The sequence below is a fragment of the Macaca mulatta genome, chromosome 14 (genome assembly GCF_049350105.2).
Source record: "Macaca mulatta isolate MMU2019108-1 chromosome 14, T2T-MMU8v2.0, whole genome shotgun sequence".
In the NCBI taxonomy this organism is placed as follows: Eukaryota; Metazoa; Chordata; class Mammalia; order Primates; family Cercopithecidae; genus Macaca; species Macaca mulatta.
Genome location: NC_133419.1, coordinates 59,146,237 through 59,171,884, shown reverse-complemented (window position 1 = coordinate 59,171,884; position 25,648 = coordinate 59,146,237). Strand labels below are relative to the sequence as shown.

General features: G+C 52.6%; 2 protein-coding genes across 4 annotated transcripts in view; both read right to left on the bottom strand.

The window, feature by feature from the left end:
• Positions 1-299: 299 nt before the first annotated feature.
• Positions 300-6,963, bottom strand: TPP1 (tripeptidyl peptidase 1). The gene is made up of 13 exons (XM_001108748.5): positions 6,915-6,963; positions 6,727-6,798; positions 6,307-6,446; positions 5,151-5,301; positions 4,826-4,953; positions 4,500-4,678; positions 4,208-4,406; positions 3,867-4,055; positions 3,546-3,615; positions 2,983-3,103; positions 2,712-2,870; positions 2,407-2,532; positions 300-2,227 (listed from the first exon to the last, which is right to left on the bottom strand). Exons 1-13 carry the CDS (start codon positions 6,956-6,958, stop codon positions 2,087-2,089), a joined length of 1,719 nt encoding a protein of 572 aa, XP_001108748.2. The 5' UTR covers positions 6,959-6,963; the 3' UTR covers positions 300-2,086.
• A 1,893-nt stretch (positions 6,964-8,856) lies between these two features.
• Positions 8,857-25,648, bottom strand: part of DCHS1 (dachsous cadherin-related 1) — a 33,842-nt gene continuing 17,050 nt past the window's right edge. For all 3 annotated transcript variants that reach the window (XM_028833752.2, XM_077963587.1, XM_015114958.3), the window contains 19 exons: positions 21,668-21,856; positions 21,339-21,570; positions 20,962-21,198; positions 19,594-20,619; positions 19,179-19,372; positions 18,875-18,971; positions 18,617-18,774; positions 17,546-18,410; positions 17,220-17,459; positions 17,000-17,125; positions 16,169-16,378; positions 14,323-15,201; positions 14,086-14,199; positions 13,703-13,914; positions 13,459-13,613; positions 13,135-13,265; positions 12,737-13,020; positions 12,258-12,396; positions 8,857-11,918 (listed from right to left, as the gene is read on the bottom strand). In XM_028833752.2, the coding sequence (XP_028689585.2) occupies positions 9,307-11,918; positions 12,258-12,396; positions 12,737-13,020; positions 13,135-13,265; positions 13,459-13,613; positions 13,703-13,914; positions 14,086-14,199; positions 14,323-15,201; positions 16,169-16,378; positions 17,000-17,125; positions 17,220-17,459; positions 17,546-18,410; positions 18,617-18,774; positions 18,875-18,971; positions 19,179-19,372; positions 19,594-20,619; positions 20,962-21,198; positions 21,339-21,570; positions 21,668-21,856 (8,100 nt within the window). In that variant the 3' untranslated portion in view covers positions 8,857-9,306. The remainder of the gene's footprint in view (positions 11,919-12,257; positions 12,397-12,736; positions 13,021-13,134; positions 13,266-13,458; positions 13,614-13,702; positions 13,915-14,085; positions 14,200-14,322; positions 15,202-16,168; positions 16,379-16,999; positions 17,126-17,219; positions 17,460-17,545; positions 18,411-18,616; positions 18,775-18,874; positions 18,972-19,178; positions 19,373-19,593; positions 20,620-20,961; positions 21,199-21,338; positions 21,571-21,667; positions 21,857-25,648) is intronic.

Here is a 25,648-nt window from a genome sequence, read left to right as displayed (position 1 = left end):
ACTCTTCCGCCGCTCTGGGACACCTCATTCTGTCTGACGCTCAAGACCTTGCTTCGAGGTTTATGGGCCCTACATCCCTCGACTACGGATTGCCTGCCTGTCTGCATCCTTTCAAGTTCCCTTATTCAGCCTTGTAAGGATTCATAGTGGATTTGGAAAGCCCCCCGCCCTTCTCCACCAACTGCCCCGAGAGGTGGGGGCAGCAGTGGGGCGGCCCACAGTGCTGCTGTAGAAGGAGGAGGGGTTTCAGCCTAAGTCGACAACGTATGCAAAAATCACAACGAGTGAAAGGCGTGAGATTTTCAATGTAGCAGATATTTAATTCTTATTTGCCAACTCCTGAGCTAGGACCTGGGAATACAAAGTTAAATAGAACACGATTCTAGTCCTTTAGGCACCAACGGTCTTGGAAAGGAAGCCAGACAAGTAAAGTGGCTATTTCAATACTATGTGGTCGTTACAATACTAGAGGTAGACACAGGGGTCGCAGTGCAAGGGAGGAAGGGCATTAACATCTGCCACCTACTTCCAGGTGCCAAGTACTCTTATCAACATTATTCCACTTTATTCCCTGGTGATTAGGAAAGGCAGGTAATATTCCCACTTAACAGACGAGGAAACAGCCTCAGGGAGATAAACTTGCTTGACCCAGTCTCTCTCCCAGTCCATATCAGAACCAAGATTCAAACAGGTTTTGTTTAGAAAATCTAGGATTTTTCAGCCATAGCAAAATGAAGTAGCCTCAGGGAATCAAAACATTCACGAGAGAAGGTGACTTCTGAGCTGAATCTTGTAAGAATTCTGGAAATTAACCAGGCAGTTTGTATCAGGGGTGGTATTAAGGGGACAGAACAGCTTGAGCAAGAGTGAGAGTTCCTTGGGGTTTGGGGAGGGAGGAGGAAAAATGATTTGTTACTTAGGAACAAATAGCAACGAAGGTTTGTGAGCTATGATTGGGGGAAGAAAATAAAAAGCCTGAACTCTATCCAGTAATCCTTGAAGGGTTTTCATCCAAGTGGCCTGATGGGATTTGCATTTTACTCTGGAAGATGATTTGGGGATTGGCCGGAAGTAAGGACGCTGTACTTTTCAAGAGAATGTAGCCCTAAACTAATATAGTAGCAGTGGGGATATAAGTGGATAAGTTCTAGATATACTTGGGAAATATCATTGGAAGGACTTGTGGACTGATAAAGATATTTAAGAGGTACGAGGTGCAGTCACTAGGACTTGTTGATTGAGGACTTGTTGATTGAAGATGCGGTGGAAAGATGACACAGATTCTGGCTTGGTTGGAAAAAGCATAGCATCATTTACCAAGAAGAAACCAGAGATGGAATTGTTTGGGTTTGGGAAGGTGGAAGATGAAATGTTGAATATCACACATCTTACATTTGAGGTATCAATCACTATTGGATAGAAAGTCTTATTTAGTGAGATGGTAATGGTTGTAGATGTCAGTGATTTGTTCCAGGGGACAATGAGTAAACTGAGAAGAGCAAAAACCTACAAATGGAGCAATGAAGGTCAGCATTCCATGAAGTAGCAGAAGCTGATGAGGGAGGAAGACAAGAGTGGTCAGAGAAGTTAAGCCATGGAAGCTAAGTAAGGAGAGGGAGTGGGCAACTATGATGGAAAGGCCATAAAGCAAAGATTGAGAAGTATGCACTGCAGGCCATTGTTTCTGGATGTCAGGGTAGGAAAGGGTAAAAGGTGAGAGTAGAGGTCTCCTTGCAGTGAATTGGGCAGTGAATATGAAGTGAAATAGTGCAGAGTCTGTACACAACCCTTTGGAAAAGCCTGATTGAAAAGAGAAAGATGAGATGCAGAGGGAGATGCATTCAAAAAAATGCTAGTTATAGCATCTTATTGAGGAATCTAAGGCAGGAGTAGGGAGACCTGAGTATAATGGAGCATGGTAGGGTTGGGAGTCAAGTCAAGCTCACAGCATTTCAGGGTTAGGCAGATAAGCTGTCTGCAGCAGTCAATAGTTGAGGGTTCAGCAGGGCTTCCAATAGGGCAGAATAAGGGACTGAACTGCCAGCTTCAGGGCAGGGGACAAGCCATCTCTCCTGATAGGAAAATGTCAGGGGTTGAGTAGAGTCTTCAGCAAAGCTGGGAAGTTGGGTGTTCCCCAGCCTGTTACAGGATCCCAGCCAGGGCCAGAGCAGAAACCCTGGCCCTCCACCTCTTCATCCAGACAGGATGCATGGCAGCCATGGGTTACCTAGGGAGGAGGCTGGCATCAGATCTGGGCCTGCTAGTACCAATACTTAAAGAGTATACCTCCTCATCCTGTATTCATATTTCAGAGGCTGTTCCATACCACCCCAACTGCCCCCAAGTCCCCCTTAGTACTCCCCATAGTTGTATGAAAATGTCCACACCCTTCCCTTCCACACTCACATCAAAGAGTCCTGCCCCATGCTGCTGGTAGAGCCTTGGGTTGAGAAAGCCAAGAGGGGGGCGGCCACTGAGGATTCTGTGCTCATTGATCAAGGATAGGAGCCCCCCAAACACTGGAGTAGAGGCCTGCAAGAGTGAAGGTGCAAGTAAAGGTCAGGGGTTCAGAGTGACTGGACTTTTTGACGGTGATGGTTTAAAGTATCAGACATCTCTAAGGAGTCAGGGGTTCTGGATGCAAGGTACTCAAGGTGTTAGGGGGTAAGGGTAGTTCCTGAGTGAGAGTTTGGAGATGGGCTGATTCTCACCGAGGTTCCGGACACCCATGGAATGGGCACTCTGTTGCTGACCACCCAGTAGCCATCAGAAAGTGCAGCCACATCTGGATAGGCACGGCCACTGGCATTGAAGTAACTGGATGGTGGAAGGTGGGGGCTAGAGCTCAGGAACTTGGCTACAGCTTCCTCCTGAAAGGCATTTTTGAGTGAGTATTGGCATGTGGCCTGCCCAGCAGTCAGCTGAACTGAGGATCCCCCATCCTCACTCTTACCCTGCATCTATGCACATAAACACATGTACCTGGTATGAAGGCCGTGAGAACACATTGCTGAAGCCACCACCACTGATATAGTCAACAATTTCATTTGTGATGAGGAAAGGTTCCTGGAAGGATGTGCCTCCCACTGTGGTGACATAGGGGCTGAGGGGAGAAGACAGCATTCAGATAGTAGGGGACCCAAGGGGACCTCCAAGATATGTGGGGAGGGGTGAGTATAGCCCAGATCTTGCTGGAGGAACTAGACTCTATGGGGAAGCATCTACATAGGATTGACTAAGAGATTTTGAGCCTTCAAGGCATGGTCCGAGGTGACTGTGCACACGTTTCTCTACAGAACATCCACCAAATCTTCCACTAAAATGCCTGGGGACTGAAGAAAAGGAACAATGGGAGCTGTATCCCACACAAGAGATTTGGGGCCTGGGACCTACAGGAAGAAGAGACAGGAGTGCAGCAACCAGGGCAGGCAAAGCTTAAGGCTGAACCACAGGAGCACATGGTGGGGTCAAGACAAAGGTTCTACATCATGAGATCACAAGTGAAAGGTGGTGGTTATACTTGAGTGGTAGGCTAGAGTACTTACCTGGAGGCAGGGAAGGTAGGGCGGAACTGGTGTCTTCCAGAGACAGACCAACACCCGGCCCCACTGTCACCTAAGAGAGACCAAGTGTAGCACTCATATTAATTGGTCAGGGCTTAGTATGTGGGTTCAGATGTCAGAGAGGAAATTTATGTGTCAGCTGTTACTGCAGGAGGTCAGAGTGTAGAGGTTAGGTCAGTGGTCCCTGTTGGAAGGTCTAAGTTCAGATTATGAGTCAGAGACCAGGCTCAGGGGTCACTGTGGGGTCAAAGCTCCCAGGTTGCAGGGGTGGAAGCGTTGTCTAAGTTTAGGGTAGGAGGTCACCTGAGGCGAAGAGCAGGGTGAGACCCCGAGCAGCAGCCTTCATGAGCTCCGTGTTGACCCGCTGGATGTAGGCACTGCTGAGGGAGTCCTCCTCATCTCCATAGCTCACAGTATGCACATGTGGCAGGGCTGACTCGTTACTGAGCAGCATGAGCCACTGCAGGAAGGGCTCCTGTCCCTCATGCCGGCCTGGATTATTATTTTTGTTTGAGGGATGGGCACAAAGATAGTCATTGGGGGTTGTCAGGATCTCTCTCCAGCTTACAGCATTCCCTTGAGGGGGCAGGGATCAATACCCATCTCCCACCCTCTTCCCCACCGTCCAGTCCTCTTGGCAGTACCAGGGCTACTGTAGACCCAGGTGGAGATGTTGGCGCCAGCACTCATCAGGTACTGCACATCTAGACTGGCCTCAATCCCGGCCCGGCCCCGGCCCTGTTGTCCAACCACACGGGTTACTGATGCCTGATGTGCAAAGTTGCCACCGAAGAGGCGCATGAACTGAGCCAGGTCTGAGTCATGGAAATACTGCTCCAGGAACTATGGAGGGAGTCAGAGCAGAGGTCGTGGGTCTGAGGGTGAGTCCCAGTGTGGCAAGGCACTGAGGACCCTGGGGCTCTTTGCTTGGCTCACCTGGGCACAGGCTTGGCTGTTATTGCTGGTGCCAGAGCCCACGTCTTGTGAGGTCAAGTTATATCGCTTACGGATCACAGAGGGGGTCACCCCCAAATGCAGGCCTACAGTCCCTGTCACCTGCGGCTCAGGACGTTGCCTCAGGGATGATGTTGGGGGAAAACGGTGCAGTCCCCCCACTGTAGGGAGAAGTCAGGCTTGAGGAGATCTTATAGACTGTAATGCCCACCTTACTACTCACCCTACCCTCAGTCTCCAAAGGCATCTAAACTTCCCCAGCCCCTGGATCTGTCTGCCCCAACCCTCATTCACCCCATAGGTGTTACCAAAGTCCACATGGGGGGCCAAGGCCTGTGGAAGCTGGTAGGGACGTGGGGACCTTACAACATGGGTCTCTGTAGGTCCTCCCACATAGTGATGAAACTCAGCCCCAGGGAGTAGCAGCTCTGCTTGCCTGGAGGTCAGAAAACAGAGGTCAGAAAGCTCAAAACAGAACAGAAGAAGCTGCCTCTGAGCATCCCTGGGCAGTCAGTCACTGTCTCCCCATGCATCAGCTCCCACCCACAAGCCCCAGCAAGCTCTCAGCTCCCTCCCATCCATCTCACTGAGGGGATGACTGGTGCCCTCCATGGAGAAATCATTTCCTCTCACCGGATGCTCAGCCAGCAAGTCAGAAAGTCCTGTGTGATCACAGAATGGCACTTCTGGGCTCCGGCTGCCAAGAGCCATTTTTGCACCGTGTGGAGGGTCAGTGGGGATGGCCTCACCAGATCAGCCACATTCTCTAGGGTCAAGTATTTTCCTGCAGGGATTCAGAAGCGGCACTTGCCCTCATTCGTTGCTTTCCCAAACTCCCCGTTTTGGACCTCGACTATGAGACATCAGGACTTCCCAAAGCCTGGATCAGGGTAAAGGAGGGTTGTGCGTGCAGGTGTAGGTTGTACTTGGGGAGCAGAAGAAGAAAAGGCTGGAGAGACTTGAAATGCCATGGCCAAGAATATGGATTTACCCTAAAGGCCAGTAAGTTGCAAATGTCACACCACAGCATGTATTGCCATGATCATGAAAATCAATGAGATTAATACATATAAATTTTCCATTTTAATCTTAAGCTTATGTCCAGTAAATGTTTTCAAATCTCTTGGCACTAGTTATCCAGTTTAGCTCAAATTTGCATACTTGTTGATTTTAAGCTTAACACGATGGTGAGTCACTGTTTCCTGCCATGCATACTAGTGTCACACTGCCCTGTCCCCAGCCTCTGCAGTTCACATGTGCACACTCCCCCTGCTGTGAAGGGCTTTAACCAGGAGAAGGAACCAATCCATTCTGACTGTTGGAGAGACTTTTGAAGCAGAGTGGGGGAGTACAGTGAGGGGTGGGGTGGAGGGAGGAGACTGCAGATCAGCTGGGGAGCTGGGCAGTAGTCCAGGAGTGGGAATAAATGAGTTGGTAGTAACAAAGGACAGCAAGAAGTAAACTAATCCAAAGGCTCTTTGGGAGTTAGAACTGGCAGCCTTAGTATGTGAACAGAAGAAATTAGAATGGATTCAAGGGTAGGGGAAGGAACTTAAGTTGTACTAGATGCTATTTTCCCGTTTGCCTGGTAGCTAGTAAGTAGCAGAGTCAGAATTTGAGTTCATGTTTGATCATAAAGCCTATATGCTGAACCACATCCCCTTTTAGGTTTCTAGCCTGAGGAACACAAGTGTCTTGTCAGGCCCTGACATGATCACCATCCCATGCCCAACCCAGCCCTGTGTCCCTCCACTGCATCCCACATCCTGTCCTCAGTCCCAAAAGGCACCGTATTGAGGAGAGTTGGGATCCGACACAGCCTGCACCAGCTCCGAGAGTCTTTCCAGGTTCTGCTGTCTCAAGGCAAAGGTGAGACTCAGCTCTTCCTCAGGGTCCGCACGGCCCAAGGACACCCAGCCTGGGGGCAGCCTGTAGGGTCAGGGGTCAGGGACATGGCTTTGGTTAGGGTAGAGATGAAAAATATTGGTCATGGAAGGTTCCAGATTAGGAGCTGAGACCTTGGGTAGGATCCTAGGAGCAGATACAGATCACATGAGGTGAATGACAGGGGACTGAGCCTAGGAACCTAGAGATGAAACTATGGAGTGTGTACTAGGAGCTGGCATGGGGGTGAGAGAAGCTAGGACCAGGACAGTGAGAGGCAGAACAGGGTATGGGGAACGGGGTGGTCTGTGCTAAGTCAACTCACGTTCTCCGCTGGTCGGGCTCCGGGCTGTAACTGCATTTGCCAGAGAGGATGAGGGCAAAGAGCCCTAGGAGGCTGTAAGGGCAGCAGGTGGGTTTCAGTGGGAGCTACATTGTCCTTGTGTTCCCACCCTCCCAATGTATGCTCCCCCCAACGTGATCCCTTTCTCCCCAGCCCTCTCAATTTCTCACCAGGCTTGGAGTCCCATTCTGCCCTTCCGCAGATCTGCTGTCATGTGACAGATCACATGAACCCTATAGTCCACCACCAACCCTCTGCCTAGTAACTAGTGACGGTGCTGGCTCCTCCCTTGCGTGGGTGGTCCTGAATGCTAGGCAAGGGTGGTGCCGCCACTCGGATTCTCCCCTCTGGCCAGTCAAGCGCTGAGTAAGCCCAGTGCTCCCCACCTGCAGCCTGAGCTTGGTCCCCTGGGAGTCACCACAAGTGAGTAGGCTCTAGAGACCCACAGACCGGGGTTCTTCCTAGCTATATGATATCAGCAAAATAACCTCTCAGAGCCTAGGTTTCTGCATTTACAATATGGAGACTTACATAAAAGTGATCTGCCTTGAAAATATTGCAGTGAAAAAATTTTTTCCTCCTTTATCCTCTATGTCTCCATATTATCAATTTTGTGTTCATTTTAGGACTACATTTATGAACAGAGTAGAGCTTTTGCAAGATCAGGATCCTTTTATTCAAATCCGTTTCCAGTTTTAAGTAGCTTCCCAGGAGATCTAAAATCAGCTGGGGTCCTGTTTATTACGGGTCCCAAGGTTTTCAAGGAAATCAACTTTGTTCCAAGAGCCACGGAGGAATCTTGCATCTTGTTTAGTGGGCTCAGGTGACTAAAATGGAAACAGACCTTTGCTTCTTTCTAATGGTAACTCAAAGCCCACAAGGTCTGAGTTTACTGCTTCGAATTGGGGTCATTACAAGAAGATTTTCAATGAGAGTTAAAACCCTGAGGATTCAGTTCCCTTCCAGTCTTCTTAAGTATTTTTTTCCCCAAAAAATCCATATGGAAGATGGTGTCAGCAGTGTCATTTTAACTTCTAAAACCATTAATCCTATACTCATGTAAAATCCCTTGTTCTGACCTCAATACTTTTTAGATAGATCCCTCTACTCTTGCTGTTTTCCTACAGGCCACTGACATCCATAACCTATAGATCATATTCCCACGCTGAAGATTACGGCACTTCACTTTTCTCTCCATCCCAATTCCTGCGATCATTTGACCTAGATGATCAAATTATCTAGGTAAAAGACCCATTCAACACCCTAACCTTCCATTTCTTCATCTCATTAAACCCAAGGAGCATTACCTTCACTTCACTGAAGCAAACCAGTCCCATGGCTACACTTGGGCTTGCTATCTCTCAAAACTGCTCTACCTTTGAAATTATAATTATAGAATCCTTTCTTAGACTATAACCTTCTGTTTTTTCAAGCTATTGTTTTTCCTTACTCCTATTAATCTGACTTCCTCCTGTCCATTGATCCCTCCAGTTTCCCACTAAGCTTGGATCCTAGAGCTGTATTTACTAGCATCATGCTCAGAAACATTTCTCTTTGACCACTTTATTTTTTTTTTCTAATTTCCTCAGTCCCATGAACTTCTCAAATATTGGCCAATCGCCTTTCCCTCACAGCCTGGCTCCCCCAAAGAATGGTCTACACCAGTGGTTCCCAAATCCCTTTGTATGACTGTGAAAATTTACACTGAGATGAAGCAAGACAGCCACCTGCAGAAAGCCTGACATGACAAAGGCTCAACAAATTGAGCTATTATTACAATGTGGATATTTAGTGGCCCCAAGAAAAACAAATAAACCCCTTGACTGCTCTTGTACCCACCCCGACTTATTTTAAAAAAAGAATTTCGGGCCTAGAGCTGGTCATCCCCAAGATCCCCTTTCACACCCAACTGATCCCTCTCAAGGCCCTGCTGGCCTCTTGCCCATATTAGAAGGAAAAGATTAGCTGCAGAGAGATGTGATCATCAGCCTCAGGCTAGGCTCCTGAGCTCCCAGTGCCATCCCCACCCCACCACCCCTCTGTGCCTCCTGAGGTATCCACAATACTCTGCCAGGTGTCTTCCAGTCATCCCTATAGAACAAAGCTGGAGACTGGATACAAATTGCAGTTTATTAAGGCTCCAGAGTGAGAATTGGCACTTGGTTCTGGGCAGGGGCAGGGGCAGGGGCGTCAGTGGAACCCAAAGGAGCTGGGTCCAAACATGTTGGAGGGACCTCCTCCATCCCCCTACCCCCAATAAATAAAGTCTCAGCTCCATCTCAGGGTGCTGGTGCAGGGCAGGGAGCCCTCACTGAGAACCCAGGGCTGCTACCTCCTTCATATTTCTCCCCACATTGGATCTGGTCACAGGTCAGTGACCAACAGGACTTCTATGGTCCTAGTGCTCTGAGGGGGCTGGGGAGTTCAGGGTGGAGAGCTGGGGCCTGGTGGTGGCCTCCCCGTAGCCAGTCATAGTACGAGGCTGCCCAGGGCAGGCTCAGAGTGGGACCTGCATTGGGGACACTATGCGCATCCCAGGTCGGGGCCCAGCCTGGGCCACAGCTAGATGTGCAGCTCCGTGTCATCAGGTGGCTCCAGGCCAGACTCTGTGCTGAGTGCTGAGGCTGAGGGACCCTGGGCCACCCCAAATGGTGAGACAACGGGTGAGCGAGCAGCCAGAGGAGACAGAGAGGGTGAGAAGCTGGGGGACATGGCAGCTGAGGACAGGGAGCCTTCATGGCTGATGGGCGAGCGGTGCGGAGCTGGTGGGAAGATGGCCCGGGCTGCAGCTGTGTTTGCTGGCTTGGGGGGCACAGACTTGGCTCCTGGGTGGGCCACGGCAGTGATGAGGGGTGGTGGGTCGATACGGGGAGCTGGGGGACATGGCCGAGCTTCATCCTTGAGCCGAGCGATCTCTGTGAAGACACTGGCCAGTGGTTGGAACTGAGGGCACCAGCTCAGCAGGTAGTCCCAGTTATAGCTGCCACGGAGCTCCTCCTCGCCGGCCACAATGGCTGTCAGTGCACCTGCCACACATGGCTTGCCATCTGCTGGGAAGCCATAGTCCCCAGTGGGTGCAGGGCTCAGGCCACAGCCCCCCAGGAAGGCTGTGGCAGTGGCTGGGGGCCCCTCCTCTCGGTAGAGAGTGGCTCCTGCACCTGGCAGCAGCAGCCCTGCCTTTCGGCCCTTATACCAGGTGTCAGGGGCAGGTGGCTCACAGGATGTGTCACTCAGTCCATCTGCATCCTGCTGGATGCCTGAGTCAGGGCCACGGGCAGCCAGAGAGGAGGCCACACTGGCCACACGGGGGAACTCATTGATCATGCGGATCTCATCATCCTCTGCAGCCTCTGCTGAGCCTCGGCCACTTGAATGTGAAGGGTCCAAGGAGCCACCACGGGGGTAGGGTCCTCCAGCTCCTGGCCCACCATAGCTGGGAAGAGTCTGGTGATAGAGGTGCTCAGAGGGTGGTGGACTAGGTGGCTCCCGGCCCACTTTCTGCAGTGAGCCACTGGCTAGGGGTGCTGCCTGTGACATTGGGCCAGGGGCTGCCTCAGCCTTGCGGCCACGGGCCCGAACAAGTCCTAGGACAAGGGCTGCCAGTGCAAGCACCACCACAACTCCCAAGGAGGCTGCTACAGCCCCTACTAATAGCAGGTTGAGGTCAGGTGCCAGGCCCAGTGCGGTGTGGGTGATATCCACAGTCACAGGCACTGTGGCACTCCGGGAACCAGGCAGAGGCCCCCGTGCTATCACCTCCAGCCTCAGCTCCCGTGGTGCTTCCCGCCGGGTCCGGCCCCCACCCCCAGTGGTGGCTGTTCCACTGCCTGGTGCTCGACTGTCCACCCGCAGGTACAGGGCACCTGTAGTCTGGTTAATACCAAAATAGGGTGAAGAGGTGGCAAGGGAATACAGAACCAGGCCATCAGCACCCCCATCCTCGTCTGTGGCCTGCACATGACCCAAGCTGTGGCCACGCCGGGCACCTTCGGGCACTTGGAAGTGGAAAGCTGGTGCCAGAAATACCGGGTCATACTCATCCTCTCCAGTCACCAGCACCGACACAGTGACAGAGGCTGAGAGATTCCCAGCATCGGCAGCACCCACCAGCAGCCGGAAGCTTTCTGTGTGCTCGTAGTCAAAGGCCACTCGTGCACGCAACTCCCCTGTTGAGCTGTTCAGTGCAAATGCCTCACGGCCCTCAGGCCCTGGCCCAGCCTCCAACAGGCTGTAACGGAGCTTCCCAAAAGCCCCAGCATCCCCGTCGATTGCATGCAGAGTGGTTACGAGAGTGCCTGGAGGCTGATTCTCGGCCAGGCTGGTGCTGAGTAAGTTCAGTGGGAAGGCTGGGCCATGATCATTCACATCCTGGACCTCAATTGTCACTGGTGCCAAAGCAAAGTGTGCACCAGCAGGGTCAGCAGCCTGTACTACAAGCTGATGTCGAGCCTGGGTCTCACAGTCCAGGGCATGGGCCAGTCGCAAGGTGCCTGAGCTCTCATCCAGTTCAAAGAGCCCTGATGGGTCGCCTGAGCTGACAGTGAAACGCACGAGGCCGTGAGGGCCAGGGTCAGCGTCAGAGGCCTCTACATGCAGCAGCTCAGCTCCAACAGGTGTGTCCTCAGGTACTGCCACACGGTAGGATGCTCGGGTAAAGACAGGTGGGTTGTCATTGACATCTAGTACAGTGACAGTGACTGGCACGACTGAACTTTGGGGTGGCTGCCCACGGTCAGCTGCAGCCACTGTTAGATTGTACTGTGTCAGGCTTTCAAAGTCTAGAGGTTCAAGCAACACCAGGCAGCCCAGTGCCTGGGGGCCTGGTCCAGCACTCTCCCCAGCCTCAGCCAGCCTGGGTTCCAGCTGGAAGACTCGGCCCCAGTTGCCACTGATGATGCTGTACTCCACAGCGGCATGGGTGCGGCTTCCATCAGCATCTGTAGCCTCCAGGGTGAGCAGAGTGGAGCCAGGGGGTAGGTCCTCAGTCACAGCCACACGGTAGTGTGGCAATGTGAAGCTCGGGGCATGGTCGTTCTGGTCCTGCAGTTGTACATGCACTGTGGCTCGTGCTGCCCGGCCTGGAGTCCCGTGGTCTCGTGCTTCCAGCACCACATCCACTGCTCCTGACCCGTCATGGCCCAAGGCCACTGTTCCCACTATTGTGAACAGGGTCCCTGAGATGAGAATGGAAGGGAAAGAAACATACTCAACAAAGGCTGTGAGTGAACAGAAGAGTGACCCTTCAGGATCTAGGAAATGGTTTTGAAAGTCAGACTCAGGGAATGGCCTATCTGCTGGGAGACAAGGGGATGGCCTCAAGGCTTCACAGCTTAGGGAACAGCTTCTAGACATGCACTCAACAAGGGGCTTACAATGAAGACAGAGGGGAGGAAATGTCCTCCCTGGGCCAGACATCTAGGAGTTACAGAGTTTGAGTAACAAATTCAAGGAATGAGGTCAGATTATAGCCTAACACAGTCAAAGGCAAGGGGCAGATCCTGGGAAAGACGCACCATTGTTGGGGTCAACACTGAAGCCATCAGCAGGGGAAGCCAGGTGGTAGGAGATGTGACCATTGGCACCTGAGTCCCGATCAGTGGCAGAGACGGAGAGAATGGCACTGCCTGGGGGTGTGTGCTCAAGCAGCATTACCTGAAGTGTGAGGAGAAGTGCTTATGGCCAGGCTTCCCATTTGCCCTGCTGTCCATGCAGCCTGTTCTTGAGCTTGCTTCCTTGAGCCCTGCTTGGCGTCCATTCCAATACTTGGAATACTCGGAGCCCCTACTCCTAAGTATTCGAATGGGAAATGCCCACCTTCTCCCCTTTGTGGGTACAGGATGCAAAACCAGGATGTAGTTCACAGGACTTGGGACCTTCCCATTCCCAGATCAGCTCCAACATCCAGCCCACCTTAGCAACTGCTAGCTCTGATACTTGCCTCCAATAAGAACAACCCAGGCCCAGGTGAAGGTGGATCCAGGGGTGTCAATACCTGGTAGAGGCTCTGTGAGAAGGCAGGTACATTATCATTGACATCCTCCACAAGCACTGTGAGGTTGGCACGGCCCTCATGAGGCCCATCATGCGCCAGCAGCTGCAGCTGGTAGCGGTCACACTGCTCAAAGTCCAGGGGCCCCGTGAGGGAGACACGGCCTCCATAGCGGCCAACACTGAAGGGATCCTGGGGCCCAGATGGGCTCAGCACATACCACAGCACCGGTCCTGAGTCCACATCATTCCCTGTTACCTGTGCAATCTCTGAGCCCAATAACGCATCTGAAATACAGGAGACAAATGTGTTTGGCATGGACACAGCCCCACCTTGAGCCGCAGGGTGGAGAAAAATGTCTTTCTGCCACCCTTTATGCCACCCACTTTACCCAGTCTCACCTTCTGACACTCGGAGCTCCCAGGGCTGGGGGATGGTGGGGCGGTTGTCATTGGTGTCGATGACCATCACCGTCAAGGTAGCTGAGCCCACCAGGGCTGGGCTCCCTCTGTCTGTGGCCATCAGTACCAACCTGGGTACAAAGCACAATCATCGGGTGGGGCATGGCAATAAGGGGGAACTCTGGGCAGGGCCAGGAGGACTCAGGACAGACCTTAGGGCTGGGGAATTCAGGATGTGGCCAAGGGACTGAGGTGGGTTCAAGGCAGGGCTTTAAACTGGACAGGCCCAAGATAGGGTCTTGGGTCCACAGGGCCAGGACTTACCGTGTTTCGGCCCAGATCTCACGGTCCAGGATGGCTGTGGTGGTGATAGTGCCTGTGGCTGGGTCTACGTGGAACAATCCACGTGCCGGCTGGGATGCAGCCAGACTGTAGGAAATCTGTCCTCCAGAGCCTTGATCCAGGTCATCTGCCTCCACCTGGTGAGGGTAGGAGGCTGCTGTGACTGGTCTGGCCACAGACAAGTCTGACTAGCCCTGCTCCCCCATCTTTCCATCACACCCCGCACCTGCAGCAGGGGCCCCTCCAAGGGCCGGGACTCAGGAAGGAAGGCCACGTAATGGGGCCGCAGGAAACGGGGAGCATTGTCGTTGGCATCTTGCAGGGTCAGGGTCAGCACAGTGAAGGCAAAGGCTCCTCCACTCTCTGCCTGCAGCACCAGTCGCAGTCGTGGACTCACCTCGAAGTCCAGCCCCTCTGCTGAGCGAACTGTGATGGCACCTGGGGGAGGCAGAATGCATCAGTGACAGCTCGCTTTGCTTGCCCTGGAGCCTCCTTCTCTGAGACCCGTTACTCAAGGATAGCCCTTCACCCATCAAAGGCTCCTCTGATGCAAAGAACCTGCTTCCCCAGTAGCCTGTCCCGCACAGAGCCCCTGCTCCTATTCCTTACCTGTACTAGGCTGGATGGAGAATGTCCCTTTCTCATTTCCACTGAGAATGCTGTAGGTGATGGGTCCATTTGTGCCTCCTGCATGGACAGCCCTCGGGGAGACAATAGGAGTCCCTGCAGAAAGAATGGTATTGTTGGACTGCGAGCGTGAGACTGGGAGAGTTTGGGGGACATTTTCAATGGGCAACCCCAGCCCATTTGGGAGTTCGAATCTGGGAGAAATGGCTGGAAACCCACCTGGGGGTGCATTCTCACGAATCATAGCCTCACTGCTAGTCCGGGGAAAGCGGGGTCCACGCTCAGCTTCCCCCTGCAGTCCAACAATGATCACACCAGTGGCAGAGCGAGCTGGACGGCCAAGATCAGTGGCCACAATGAATAGGACACGATCCCGGGTGCCTAGAGCTACAGGAGAGCGGGCCACACGGATTTCACCAGTGTAAGAGTCCACAGTAGTGCCAGGAGGTGGTGTGCCCGCCAGTCGGTACAGAATGGAAGCATTGGCACCAGCATCACGATCTTCAGCTCTCAGTGTAGCCAGAGCCAGAGTTGGGGTACTGAAGCTGGGGCCTGGGCGGGGCAGGCGTAGGCGTAGAGGACTGGTGGGGAAGGTGGGTGCATGGTCATTGACATCACGCACTGTGATGGTGACAGACACTGTGGTGCTTAGGGGCCCAGCAGCTGCACCATCCACTGCACTCACAGCAAAGGTGTAGCTGGGACACTGTTCTCTGTCCAAGGCTGCAGCTGTGCGCAGTTCTCCAGAGCTAGGCTCCAGCAGGAAGGCTCCTGCTGTACCGGCACCCAGGTAGTAAGTTACACGGCCATTGGCTCCAGCATCAGGGTCATGAGCCTGTAGCTGTAGCAGCAGGGTCCCTGCAGGCACATCCTCTGGCACCTCCACAGAGTAGGCAGGCACAGGAAAGGCTGGAGCATGGTCATTGGCATCCAGCACTGTCACTGTCAAAAGCAGCGTGGCACTGAGAGCTGGCTGGCCTCCATCCCGGGCCTCTATCCTCAGCTGGAAAGCTGGCTCCACCTCTCTGTCTAGTGGCCTCATGGTGCCAAACTCTCCAGAAGCAAGGTCTAGGACAAAGGCTCCTGATGGGTCCCCATCTGCAGAGAAGGGCATGCACATATAAATATACATATGTCATGAGGATGGGGGTGATTTACAGACAACAGCAGAGAGAGTGAGCATGTGCACAAAAGCAACTGAACTTATGAAAGAAAGGAAGAAAAACAGAAAAACAGAAATGGAAAGTAACAGAAGATACTATAAAGCAGCTGGTATCATCTGTGTGTGGTCTGGGAACCCCAGGAGTCCCCCAGGTCCTTTTCATATGCATAAGATCAAAATTATTTCATAGCACTACTAAGCCATTATATGGCCTTTTTATTCTCATTATCTCACAGATGTACAGTAGAATTTGCAGATGCTCTATGACATGTGATGATATAATGTCTTGGTTAATGCAATGTGTGCTTATGTATTCCTGTGTTTTCTAGAATTTTCTAGATAGAAAGTTCAGAGCATGAATGTGTGTGTCTTCAGAGATTCAGTCTGCTCTGGCTATCTTCAGTTACACCTGCTTTAATCTCTGAAATTAATTAATGTCCAACAAACTGTTACTTGAAATCTTAGTATTTCCTTGTGCTTACACAGAAATACCGGCAAGCTGTATACTTCATTGGCTTGTTTCACAATCATATTTTAACATCATCTCAGTTTTATTACCTAATACAGTAAATACTAATATAATCCACATAAAAACTCTTTAGGGTTCTCAAAAATTAAGAGTGTTAAGGGTTTCTGAGACCAAAAAGTTTGAGAACGACTGCTCTACAGGGAGAAATAAATGAGAAAGAAAAGAAATAGGAAGATAGAAACAGAGACACACAGGGAGATAAAGGGCATGGAAAGAGATACCCAGATACACTGGGTATAAGCATGAAAGAAAAGGTGGACGATATCATGAGGGAAAAGGAGACCCAGACACATGCACTGAGGCTGACAGCAGCCAAGGAGGAGCAAGAACCAGGCAAGTGGGTGCTGAGTTAGTGGGAGTGGGAAGGTTCTCACCTAGGATGCGGTACTGCAACTGCCCATTGGCTCCCACATCTGGATCAGAAGCCCGAAGCATGGTAAGGGTTTGGGGGTCCTGGCCCTCAGGCACCTCCAGAGAGAGATGGGTACTCCCAAAGGTTGGTGCATGGTCATTCTCATCCTCCACAGCCACTCGAATGGTGGCATGAGTTAACTGGGGAGGTGAGCCCCTGTCCTGGGCATACACTGTGGGAAAGCAAAATCAATGAAGTCTAGTCTGCTCTCATCACATGGAGAAATCCATACCACATAGTGGTCATATATGTTCATTCGGTGCACACAAACCAGAAAATGTCCATCTCTCCATACCTCCCAGGCACACATGTGTCATGCATACATAAACACACATGTGTCCTACCTCCCATGCTTGGTGCATGCAAGATATATCTTGGACTAGTGGTGGTGTAACAGGAAAGGCACTAAATGAGGTATGAAAAGATCTGGGTTCAAGTCCCAGCCCTGCCACTTCCAAGCTGCATGAGCTTCAGCAAGTCACTTGACCTCTCCAATATTCAGTATCAATATGCTTCTCTGTTAAATGACTGCAGTATCTGAGGGAGGCCAGGAGGGCATAGCTGTGACATTATGCATTTTAGAATTTGTATGGTCACAGTTGTGGCAGTCTAGAAGTCAGTTCACCTTGCACCCTGCCAAACTCTTGACTCCCCAAAAGGGTCCAAAAACGAAACAGGAGCTTTGTGGCATTAGGCAAAAACTTCTAGAAGGTAGTACTTTGGGTATTCTGTCCAGATAATACTGGTGTTTACAACACCTCACTCAGGCTTTTGGGGTGCTGTCAACATGTACCTGTCAGGTTGATCTCCTCCTGCTCCTCTCGATCAAGGGCCCGAAGAGTCGTGAGAACACCAGTGTCAGGATCCAGAGAAAAGCTTCCGCTAGAGACGCCTCCATAAGTCACTTGCCCGTTGGCCCCTGAGGAGGGACAGCATGGAGGGCGATCAGAGGGTAAAAACGCTCTTTCTTGCCCCAGTCCATCCCACTCATAATTCATCCCCCGAGGTCTTACCCAGGTCGGGGTCGGTTGCTCGCAAGGTGAGCAGAGATGTGCCAGGCGCGCTGTTCTCACGCAAGAGGACGCTGTACTCCTGCTGCTGGAAAGTAGGCGCCTCGTCGTTGACGTCAGCGACACTGACGGTCAGGACCTGAGTGGCCGAGCGCGGCGGGGAGCCGTGGTCTGAGGCCACCACTGTCAGTACGTGCTCAGCTCGTTGTTCGCGGTCCAACGGCTGCACCACGGACAGTGCTCCTAGGTGAGCGGTAAGGCAGGTTGGTAGGGACCTCAACACTCCACATCAGCACCTTCCTCGCCCTCACCCTCAACCTAACCCTCACCAGTGCTTGAGTGCAGCCGGAAGTGTCCGTCCCCGCCAGATGCCAGCCGATAGGACACGCGTGCGGCCTCGCCCAGGTCCGGGTCCCGGGCTACCACGTGCAGCGCCGCGGGCCCAGGCGGCTGGTCCTCTGGGAGGCGCACGCGTGAGGGCGAGGCGAAGACAGGGGCGTTGTCATTCTCATCCGTGACGAAGACGCGCGCAGAAACGCGCGTTGCACGGCGGCGGCTGGCGTTGGCTGGCCGGTCGGTGGCTTCCACCAGCAGCAGCAGCGCAGGAGTGGTCTCTCGGTCCAGGCCGCGCGGAGCGCTGAGCGCCCCGGTGCGCGCGTCCAGGCGAAGCGCCGGCACGGGCGGCTCCTGGCGCAGCAGGCGGTAGCGCACGTCGCTATTGGGGCCGGGGCCGTCGGCGTCCGACGCGCGGAAAGTGTACAGCGCTGCGCTGGGCTCCGGGTTCTCGGGCAGCGCCAGCGCCAGCGGATCGCGCGCGAAGGCGGGCGCATGCTCATTCTCGTCCTGCACGTGCACCTGCACTCGCAGCAGCCGCGCGCCCGCGCCTCCCGGCCCCTCAGCGCGTACCGTGAGCGCGCGCCATGGCGGGCCTGCTTCGAAGTCCAGGGGCCGCGCCAGGTACAAGCGCCCTGAGGCCGCATCCAGCGCGAAGGTGCCCTCGGGATCGGCACCGCCCACCAGTGTGTAGGTGAGTGCGCCCAAACCCGCGGGCTCTGGAGGTGCCACCGAGCCCAACAGAGAGCCAGGCTGCAGCCCCTCAGCTGCTGTCACCGTCAGCACGACAGGCACTGGTGCCGCTGGGTCCCGCTCTGCGAGGTCTGGGGGCGGCTCGGCCAAGCGAGTTGAGGGAAGCACCTTTTGTGGACCGGGGAGGGAGAACAGAATTGTGAGGGCCGGTGTAAAAGGGGATCTGGGCTGGCTTCCCAGGTGGTAGGAAAGAGTGGTCAGAGTAACCTGACTACTACTGGAGCCCAAGGACTCCCATGAAGCTGGAGCTACTGAAGGGGACCTACAGCGGTAGCCAAGGGGAGGTGGGCAGACTGTGGGAAGGGCAGCCATACCTGCACCAGCAGCTGGAGGCTGGCACTTCGAGGAGGGCTGCCTTGGTCGTGAGCACTCAGTGTCAGCACATAGTGGGGCCGCTCTGCTCGGATCAGGGGAGCTGCAGTGAGCAGCTCCCCTGAGTGAGGGTTCAGAGAGAAAAGTTCTGAGCCAGGACCTGGGGACAGGCAGAGTAAGATGAGGGCTTGGGGCCCAGAGCTGGGCAGGCCATGAAGGCATGCCACCACCCACCAATTCTCTTCTCTCCACTCCCATACCAGTTAGCGTGTACAAGATGGTCCCATTCTCCCCCTCATCTGGATCCTTCGCTTGCAGAGTTGTCACCAGTGTTCCTGGAGGCACGCGGTCTGGTACCTGCGGGAACACAACTCACCTAGTTGTCTCTTTCCTGTTCTTCAGACAACTCAGGATAAAGCTTCCCTCACCTGCGGGCAGGCAGAACCTCTTTTGGGCTCCGACACCCGATCCAGGAGGCAGTCTCTTACCTACGTCTACAGCTCTATGGGGAGATCCCCACTCCCTCTCACACTTTTCAGGACAAAGTCCTGCCACTTCACATACCTGTATAGGGAGGCCGCCAGCAGCAGCTCCTGAAGCCTGCAGGAAGGTGGGGCTGTTGTCGTTGAGGTCAAGCACTGCAACATGCACAGTGCCTGTGGTGCTGTGGGATGGGCTCCCTCCATCCTGCACCTGCACCAGGAGCTGATAGGTGCTCTGCTGCTCACGGTCCAGGGTTTGGAGTGTGGTCACTTCTCCTGGGAGTGCAAGAAGGGGATCATGTATGAGATATTTAGGGATGCAGAGCCTGAGGCCTGCACCTAAGAAGCTGGGTTTTGGGGAGTGGGGGAGGGAATGCCAGAGCTAAATCCTCACTCTCAGGGGTGAGATGGGAGCTGGGGGTTGGGGATACTGTCTGGATGTTCACCAGGCTGGGGATAAGGTTATGGGGTCTCAGGATTTGGGTCTCTGTGCTCACCAGTCTGGGGGTGGATGCGGAAGGCCTTGCTGTCTTCAGACAGCTGTTGCAGGCTGTAGGTCAGACGTCCATTGGGTCCCGAGTCTCGGTCAGTGGCAAAGACTCGGCCCACGCTGGTCCCTGGGGGCTGGTTCTCAGCCACAGCCAGGAAGGTGGGATCCTCAGACAAGCGGGGACTGTGTTCATTCTGGTTGAGGATGCTGACCCTCACGGTGGCTGTGCCTGTCTGCTGCCCCAACTCAGCTTTGGACCCAGACACTGCCATTACCTTCAGTATGTACAACTCCTGGGCCTCACGGTCCAGCGCTGCCCGCACCCATAGCCACCCACTCTGTGGCTCCAGGCCAAAGGGGCTACTTGCTCCCTCTGCTGCAAGGTGATACGTGACAGGGCCCCCATCTGGTGCTTGGGCCTGCACTTGCAGGACCTGAGTTCCAGGGATGGTGCCTGAGGGCAGGTCCACACGGTAGGTAGGGCTGTCGAATTGGGGAGCCAGCCCACGGGTTCCCACATCCTGTACCACCACCCGCAGTCGAAAGTGGCTGGTGCGTGGTGGGGAGCCCCCATCCCGGGCCTCCAGCTCCAGCTCATGGGCTGGCCCTCCTGAGGGCCCCAGAGGCCTCATAAGCCGTACATGGCCTGTGGTGGGGTCCACGGTGAAGGCTCCACCACCCCCAGCAAGCAGGGTAAAGGTGACTCGACTGTTAACACCTGAGTCGGGGTCAAGAGCCCGCAGTGTATAGATGGGAGTCCCTGGGGCAGTGTTTGGTGGTAGCAATACCGTGTCTTCAGGTGCAGGAAAGGCAGGGGAGTTGTCATTCACATCATCCAGCAGCACACGCACCCGAGCTACAGCAAAAGCTGGGGGGACTCCACTGCCTGCTCGCACCTCCAGCTCCAGTACCGGTCCCAGTAGCTCCCGGTCCAGAGGGCGAAGTGTTTGCAACAGCCCCGAAATCGCATCTAGGGAGAAGAGTCCTCGGGGATCCCCACCTGATAGGGAAAGGGTCACAGGTGCCAAGCGACCTAGGGAGGACGAAAATGGGATCAGGAAAAAGTCCCTTATTGAGTCAGGACCCAGACTCTGATCCCAAGAAGGAATGGGCAGTGCCCACACCCATGCCTTTCAAAATAGGAGGAGGGGCAGGGGTTGGCAAAGAGGTTGGTTGGCACTGAGGTGACATTCCTGTGCCTCATGAAGCAGTGTGCCTGCACCGTGCCTAAGGAGGTGCTGGGCATTGGTACCAGAGTGTTTTATACTCAGGGGCTATCTGCGCTGTGATACTCTAAGGTACCTTCAGATGGTGCTGGAGGGTTATACTGGGGTATTTGGGTCTGGCACCAAGTGGGTATAAAGCTAAATGATACCTGGTGGGTTGTGTGCCTGGACTATGCCCACACTGGTGCCTGGTGCCACATCCTCTGGCACAGAAAAAACATACTGTAGTTGCTCAAATATGGGTGGTGTGGGGGTTCCAGGCACAATGCTGATGTTCACTCGGGCACTGGGTTCTGCCTGTAGGCCACCTCCATCCTGAGCCCCGATCTCCAGCTGCACCACAGAGTTGGCCCGTCTGGCCAAGGGCCAGGCTACTGTCAACAGCCCTGGGAGGAAAGATAGAAGCAGAGATATATAATGAAACTTAATAGGGCCAGAAAGGTTATGGAAGAGGTGGGTAGGACATCATTTAGGCAGGTGGGGAGGGAGACCTGGGGGAAGGCCCCAGGAATGGGAGGATCCTCACCTGATTGCTCATCCAATGCGAAAAGTGGGGGGCTATTGCCAGCCAGGATATGGTAGGAGAGTCGCCCATGGGACCCCTGGTCAGGGTCATGGGCACGCACCCTCAGCACAGCTGTGCCTGGTGGACTCTGGGCACTTATACTGGCAGCATACTCCCGTGGATAAAACTGAGGAGGGTTGTCATTCTCGTCTGACAGAAACACCTTCACATATACCATGGACTTGAGGCCTCCCTGGTGGGACATGCAGCCATAAGTCAGGTGAGCCTTGTCTGGCCCCGGTGAGTGCCCTACCCCAACATCCCAACCTACCCATGGTCTACTGACTCACCCCATCCACAGCTGTCACTGTGAAGTCAAAGCTTGAGGGCCCCTGGTCACGGTCCAGGGTCCGGGTTGTGCACACATCACCGCTGTGGGCATCAATGCGGAATGGGGGAGATCCGGAAGACCCAAGTCCAGCACCCAAGGAATAGGAGAGGAGGCCAAATAGGCCACTATCCGCATCTGTGGCTGTCACCTAGGGAGAGGCTGGGGTGAGTGGTGTCCCCTCTTCTTTGCCTAGTACTGTGCAAGGTACACAGTAGGTGCTTTACCCGTATTTTTTTTCACTGAGTAAATCGACAGTCTGATCATCCTGCTTTGTAACAAAACCTTCTTTCACACTAAGTTTTATACATTGGGTACACATTAGGCCCTCAATAGTGGGTTAGCTGGTACTGACAACTGTAGCCTGTGACAAAGTGCTCTTTGTGGATATAAGGACCTCAGGGTCATGATACGCTGCAACAGGAAGCTGGAGAGTTCCCCTTTCTCAGCCAGAAAATGTGCTTAGAGAGAAAACTGGCCAAGGACTTCTGATTGTTGCCCAGACCCTTGACAGAAATGACCTGTGCATTGTTTACCCTCCTGAGAGACACCAAGACCCTGCCATGGCTGAACCCTGGAAACAGCTTCTGCTCCAACTCTCTACTGTGGCTGTGGGCCCGGATATCCCAGGAGACAGACTTCCCCTGCACCAATCCTGGCAGGCAGCAGTACAGCTGCGGCACCATCTCCAGAAGCTGTTAATGACCTTTGCCCTCTGACTCGCTGCAGGAAGAAAGCAATAAACAGTGGTCCGGGGAAGTTGTCAGGAAGTGACCCAAAAGGCACAAGGGCCACTGACTGGAAATGAACAAGGCAGAAGTGAATTTCCTGGCCTGTACAACCCCTGCTCAGAGGTTTCACTGCAAATACAGTCTCCTTTTTCAGCAGATTCTCAGCTCAGCATCTCAGTCCGACCTTGGTCAGCTCCCTCTCCCCTTCTGCCCCAAAGCCATAATAAACTTCATCCCTGTCCTCTTGCCCCCATTCCATCCCTTGCTCTCTTCAGATGCACTATTTCAAGGAGAAAAGAAAGACATTTATCTGTGAACTCTCTAAACTTCCTACCAGCCTCCAAACTTACTCCATATGCCCATCCCAACCTCCTTCCCAGGTGTACCTCCTGCTTTGACTTTTTAAAACATAAATTATTTATTTAATTTTATTTTTGAGACAGGCTCTCTGTTGCCCAGTCTGGGGTGCAGTGGTGTGATCCTAGCTCACTGCAACTTTGAACTCCTGGGCTCAAGCAATCCTCCTGCCTCAGCCTCCTGAACAACTAGGACTACAGGTGTGCACCACCATGCCTGGCTAGTTTTTTTATTTTTTGCATAGACAGTTTTCAGTATGTTTCCCAGGCTGGTCTCAAACTCCTGGCCTCAGCCAGTCCTTCCACCTTGGCCTCCCAAAGTGCTGAGATTACAGGCATGAACCACTGTGCCTGGCCTTTATTTATTTTGTAAGACAGGCTCTCACTATGTTGTCCAGGCAGGTCTGGAACTACTGGGCTCAAGTAATCCTCCTGCCTCAGCCTCTCGAGTGGCTTGGATTACAGGGATGCATCACCATGCCCATCTCTCCTGCTATGACTTCTTGACACTACTTTTCCTGCTTCTCCACCCACTGCTTCCCCCACCACCCCTGCCAGTCTTCCTCCATCTCCCCTTATCTGCCTGTTCTTACACACTGTTCCCTGGAATCTCTCCTTGGCCCCTTCTCACTTCACACACTCTCTCAGGGCCTTGTCTTTTACTTCAACCATCGTCTATACTTTCACTCTAGACCACTCCTCTGAGATTTCCAAACTTGTACATCCAGATGGCTGCTCAGCACCTCCACTTGGATGTCCCACAGGCACCCTAAATCCAACCAGCCCAAAACTAAACTCATGATCATTCCAAACCTGCTCTAATGATTCTTCCATCCACACAGTTGCTAAAGCCAGAAATCAGTTCTTCCCTTTTTCTCACCCGGTATATCAATCAACTAGGGATTAAATAAGTCCTCATTAACTCTATTTGTCTGTTCCTCTCCATCACCATTATCACCGTTCTGACTTAGGCCTGAGTTGTCCTGAGTTATTGCTCCCCTGCATTATTTTGACTGCCTTCTTATAGAGGTCTGACCCTCTGATCTGTACTCTACACCACGGTTTCTCAACATTGGCACTATTGACCTTTTGGACCAGATAATGCTTTATTATGGGAGCTGTCAAGTGCATTACAGGATGGTTAGCAGCATTCTCAGCCTCTACCCACTAGATGCCAATAGTATACCACCAGTTGTGACAATCAGAAATTTCTCTAGATATTGCTAATATCCCTTCTGGGGGGCAAAGTCTTCCATGGTTATAAACCACTGCTCTACATTGACTACCACTTGCAAAAACAAATCTGGTAATATTGCTCCTCTACTCAAAATTTTCAATATTCCCTATAGAAAAAAGCTCAAACCCTCTGACTTGACTGAGCCTCCCTGCACTCTCATCCGCCACCCTCCCATCTCCGGTCTTAACTCCAGATATCCTGAACCCCTAGTAGGCCCTTGAACAAGCTGGGCCCTCCCACACCTCTGTGCACCTCACCGCTGCTTGGAAGCCTTACCCCATCTGATACTCTCATAAATTGCTCATTCTTTAAGTCTCAACTCAAGGGTCCCTTCTTTCGGGAAAGCACTCATACTGCCTATCTGTACCTCATATATATCCCCAAATGGAAATGTTTTTATTGGAATGAAACTATTTCTTTGCACATGAATCTCCCCTCTATAAACTCCTTAAGATGAGGGGAGTGATGCTTTCATGACTGTATTCCATGTCTCTAATACAGTGACTGGCACATGGTAAACATTCAATACATTTATATTGAATAAATCAAACATTAAGACTTCTTGTAACAGTTGTAAACCCCAAATGGTCATTTTTACCCCTCATTCTCTATGGTTGCTAATAGTAAAAACTCCAGGAAACTACCTGGAGAGTTGCCCTCTTGCTTCAGGCACTAGTGAGGAGAGAAGAAGTCTGGAAGCCATAGCCTATTGGTCCTGGCCAAGAAGGAGAGTAAACACATGGAAGAGTGAGTGGTGGAGCTGCACAGCAGCAGGCGAGCAAATATGCACAGTCTGGCCAGAGGACAAGAGGTCAGCCAGGCCCAGAGCTAGCCTGGAAGTCTATGCTGTGTGGAGATGTTCAGGAGTCTGGTGGAGTTTGGTGACATAAGGACACCAAGCACCAGCCTCCTAAGAGGACTCCCTGCCCGCTGTCCTCTCTCCTGCAGCCATACTCCATAGTGCAGTCAAAGCAATCTTTCTAAAAGACATATCAGATTTGCTTAGAGTCCTTCACTTGCTCCCTATGATTTTAAAGATAAAGTTGAATTTGTGACCTGGCTCCTGTCTACTGTCTTGTCTCATCTCCCCTGACTCTTTCTCATCAGTACAGCTGATGCCAGCCTGAACAATACAATCTCCTGAACGTGTCCTGGTATTTGTTCAGCAGCTCTTTCCTTAGGCTTGGAGTCTCTCGTCTGCACACTTCGTATTATCCATTTGGCAAAGTTTCATTAGTCCTTCAAGGCCCTTCCTCTGGGCTTCTACAGCATTTATATGCCACCTGCTGCAGCATTAGTTACTGATGTGTCTCCCTATCTAGACTGTGACTACCCTGGGAATAGGACTGTCTCTTTTCTTTGTTCTCTGGGCTTAGCACAGTGCCAGGCTTACAATATGTAAATAAAATCTTGAACATACAAATGAAGGAACGATCTGTCACACACCTGCTGATCCAATCACCCTTAAAGCCAGATAGCTAACTTAATAAAACCAAACCTGATCATTCCCTTCCCAGCTCAAAGAAATTCAGTGAGCTCCTTGAGGTCAGGAGATCAAGACTATCCTGGCTAATACGGTGAAATCCCATCTCTACTAAAAATATAAAAAATTAGCTGGG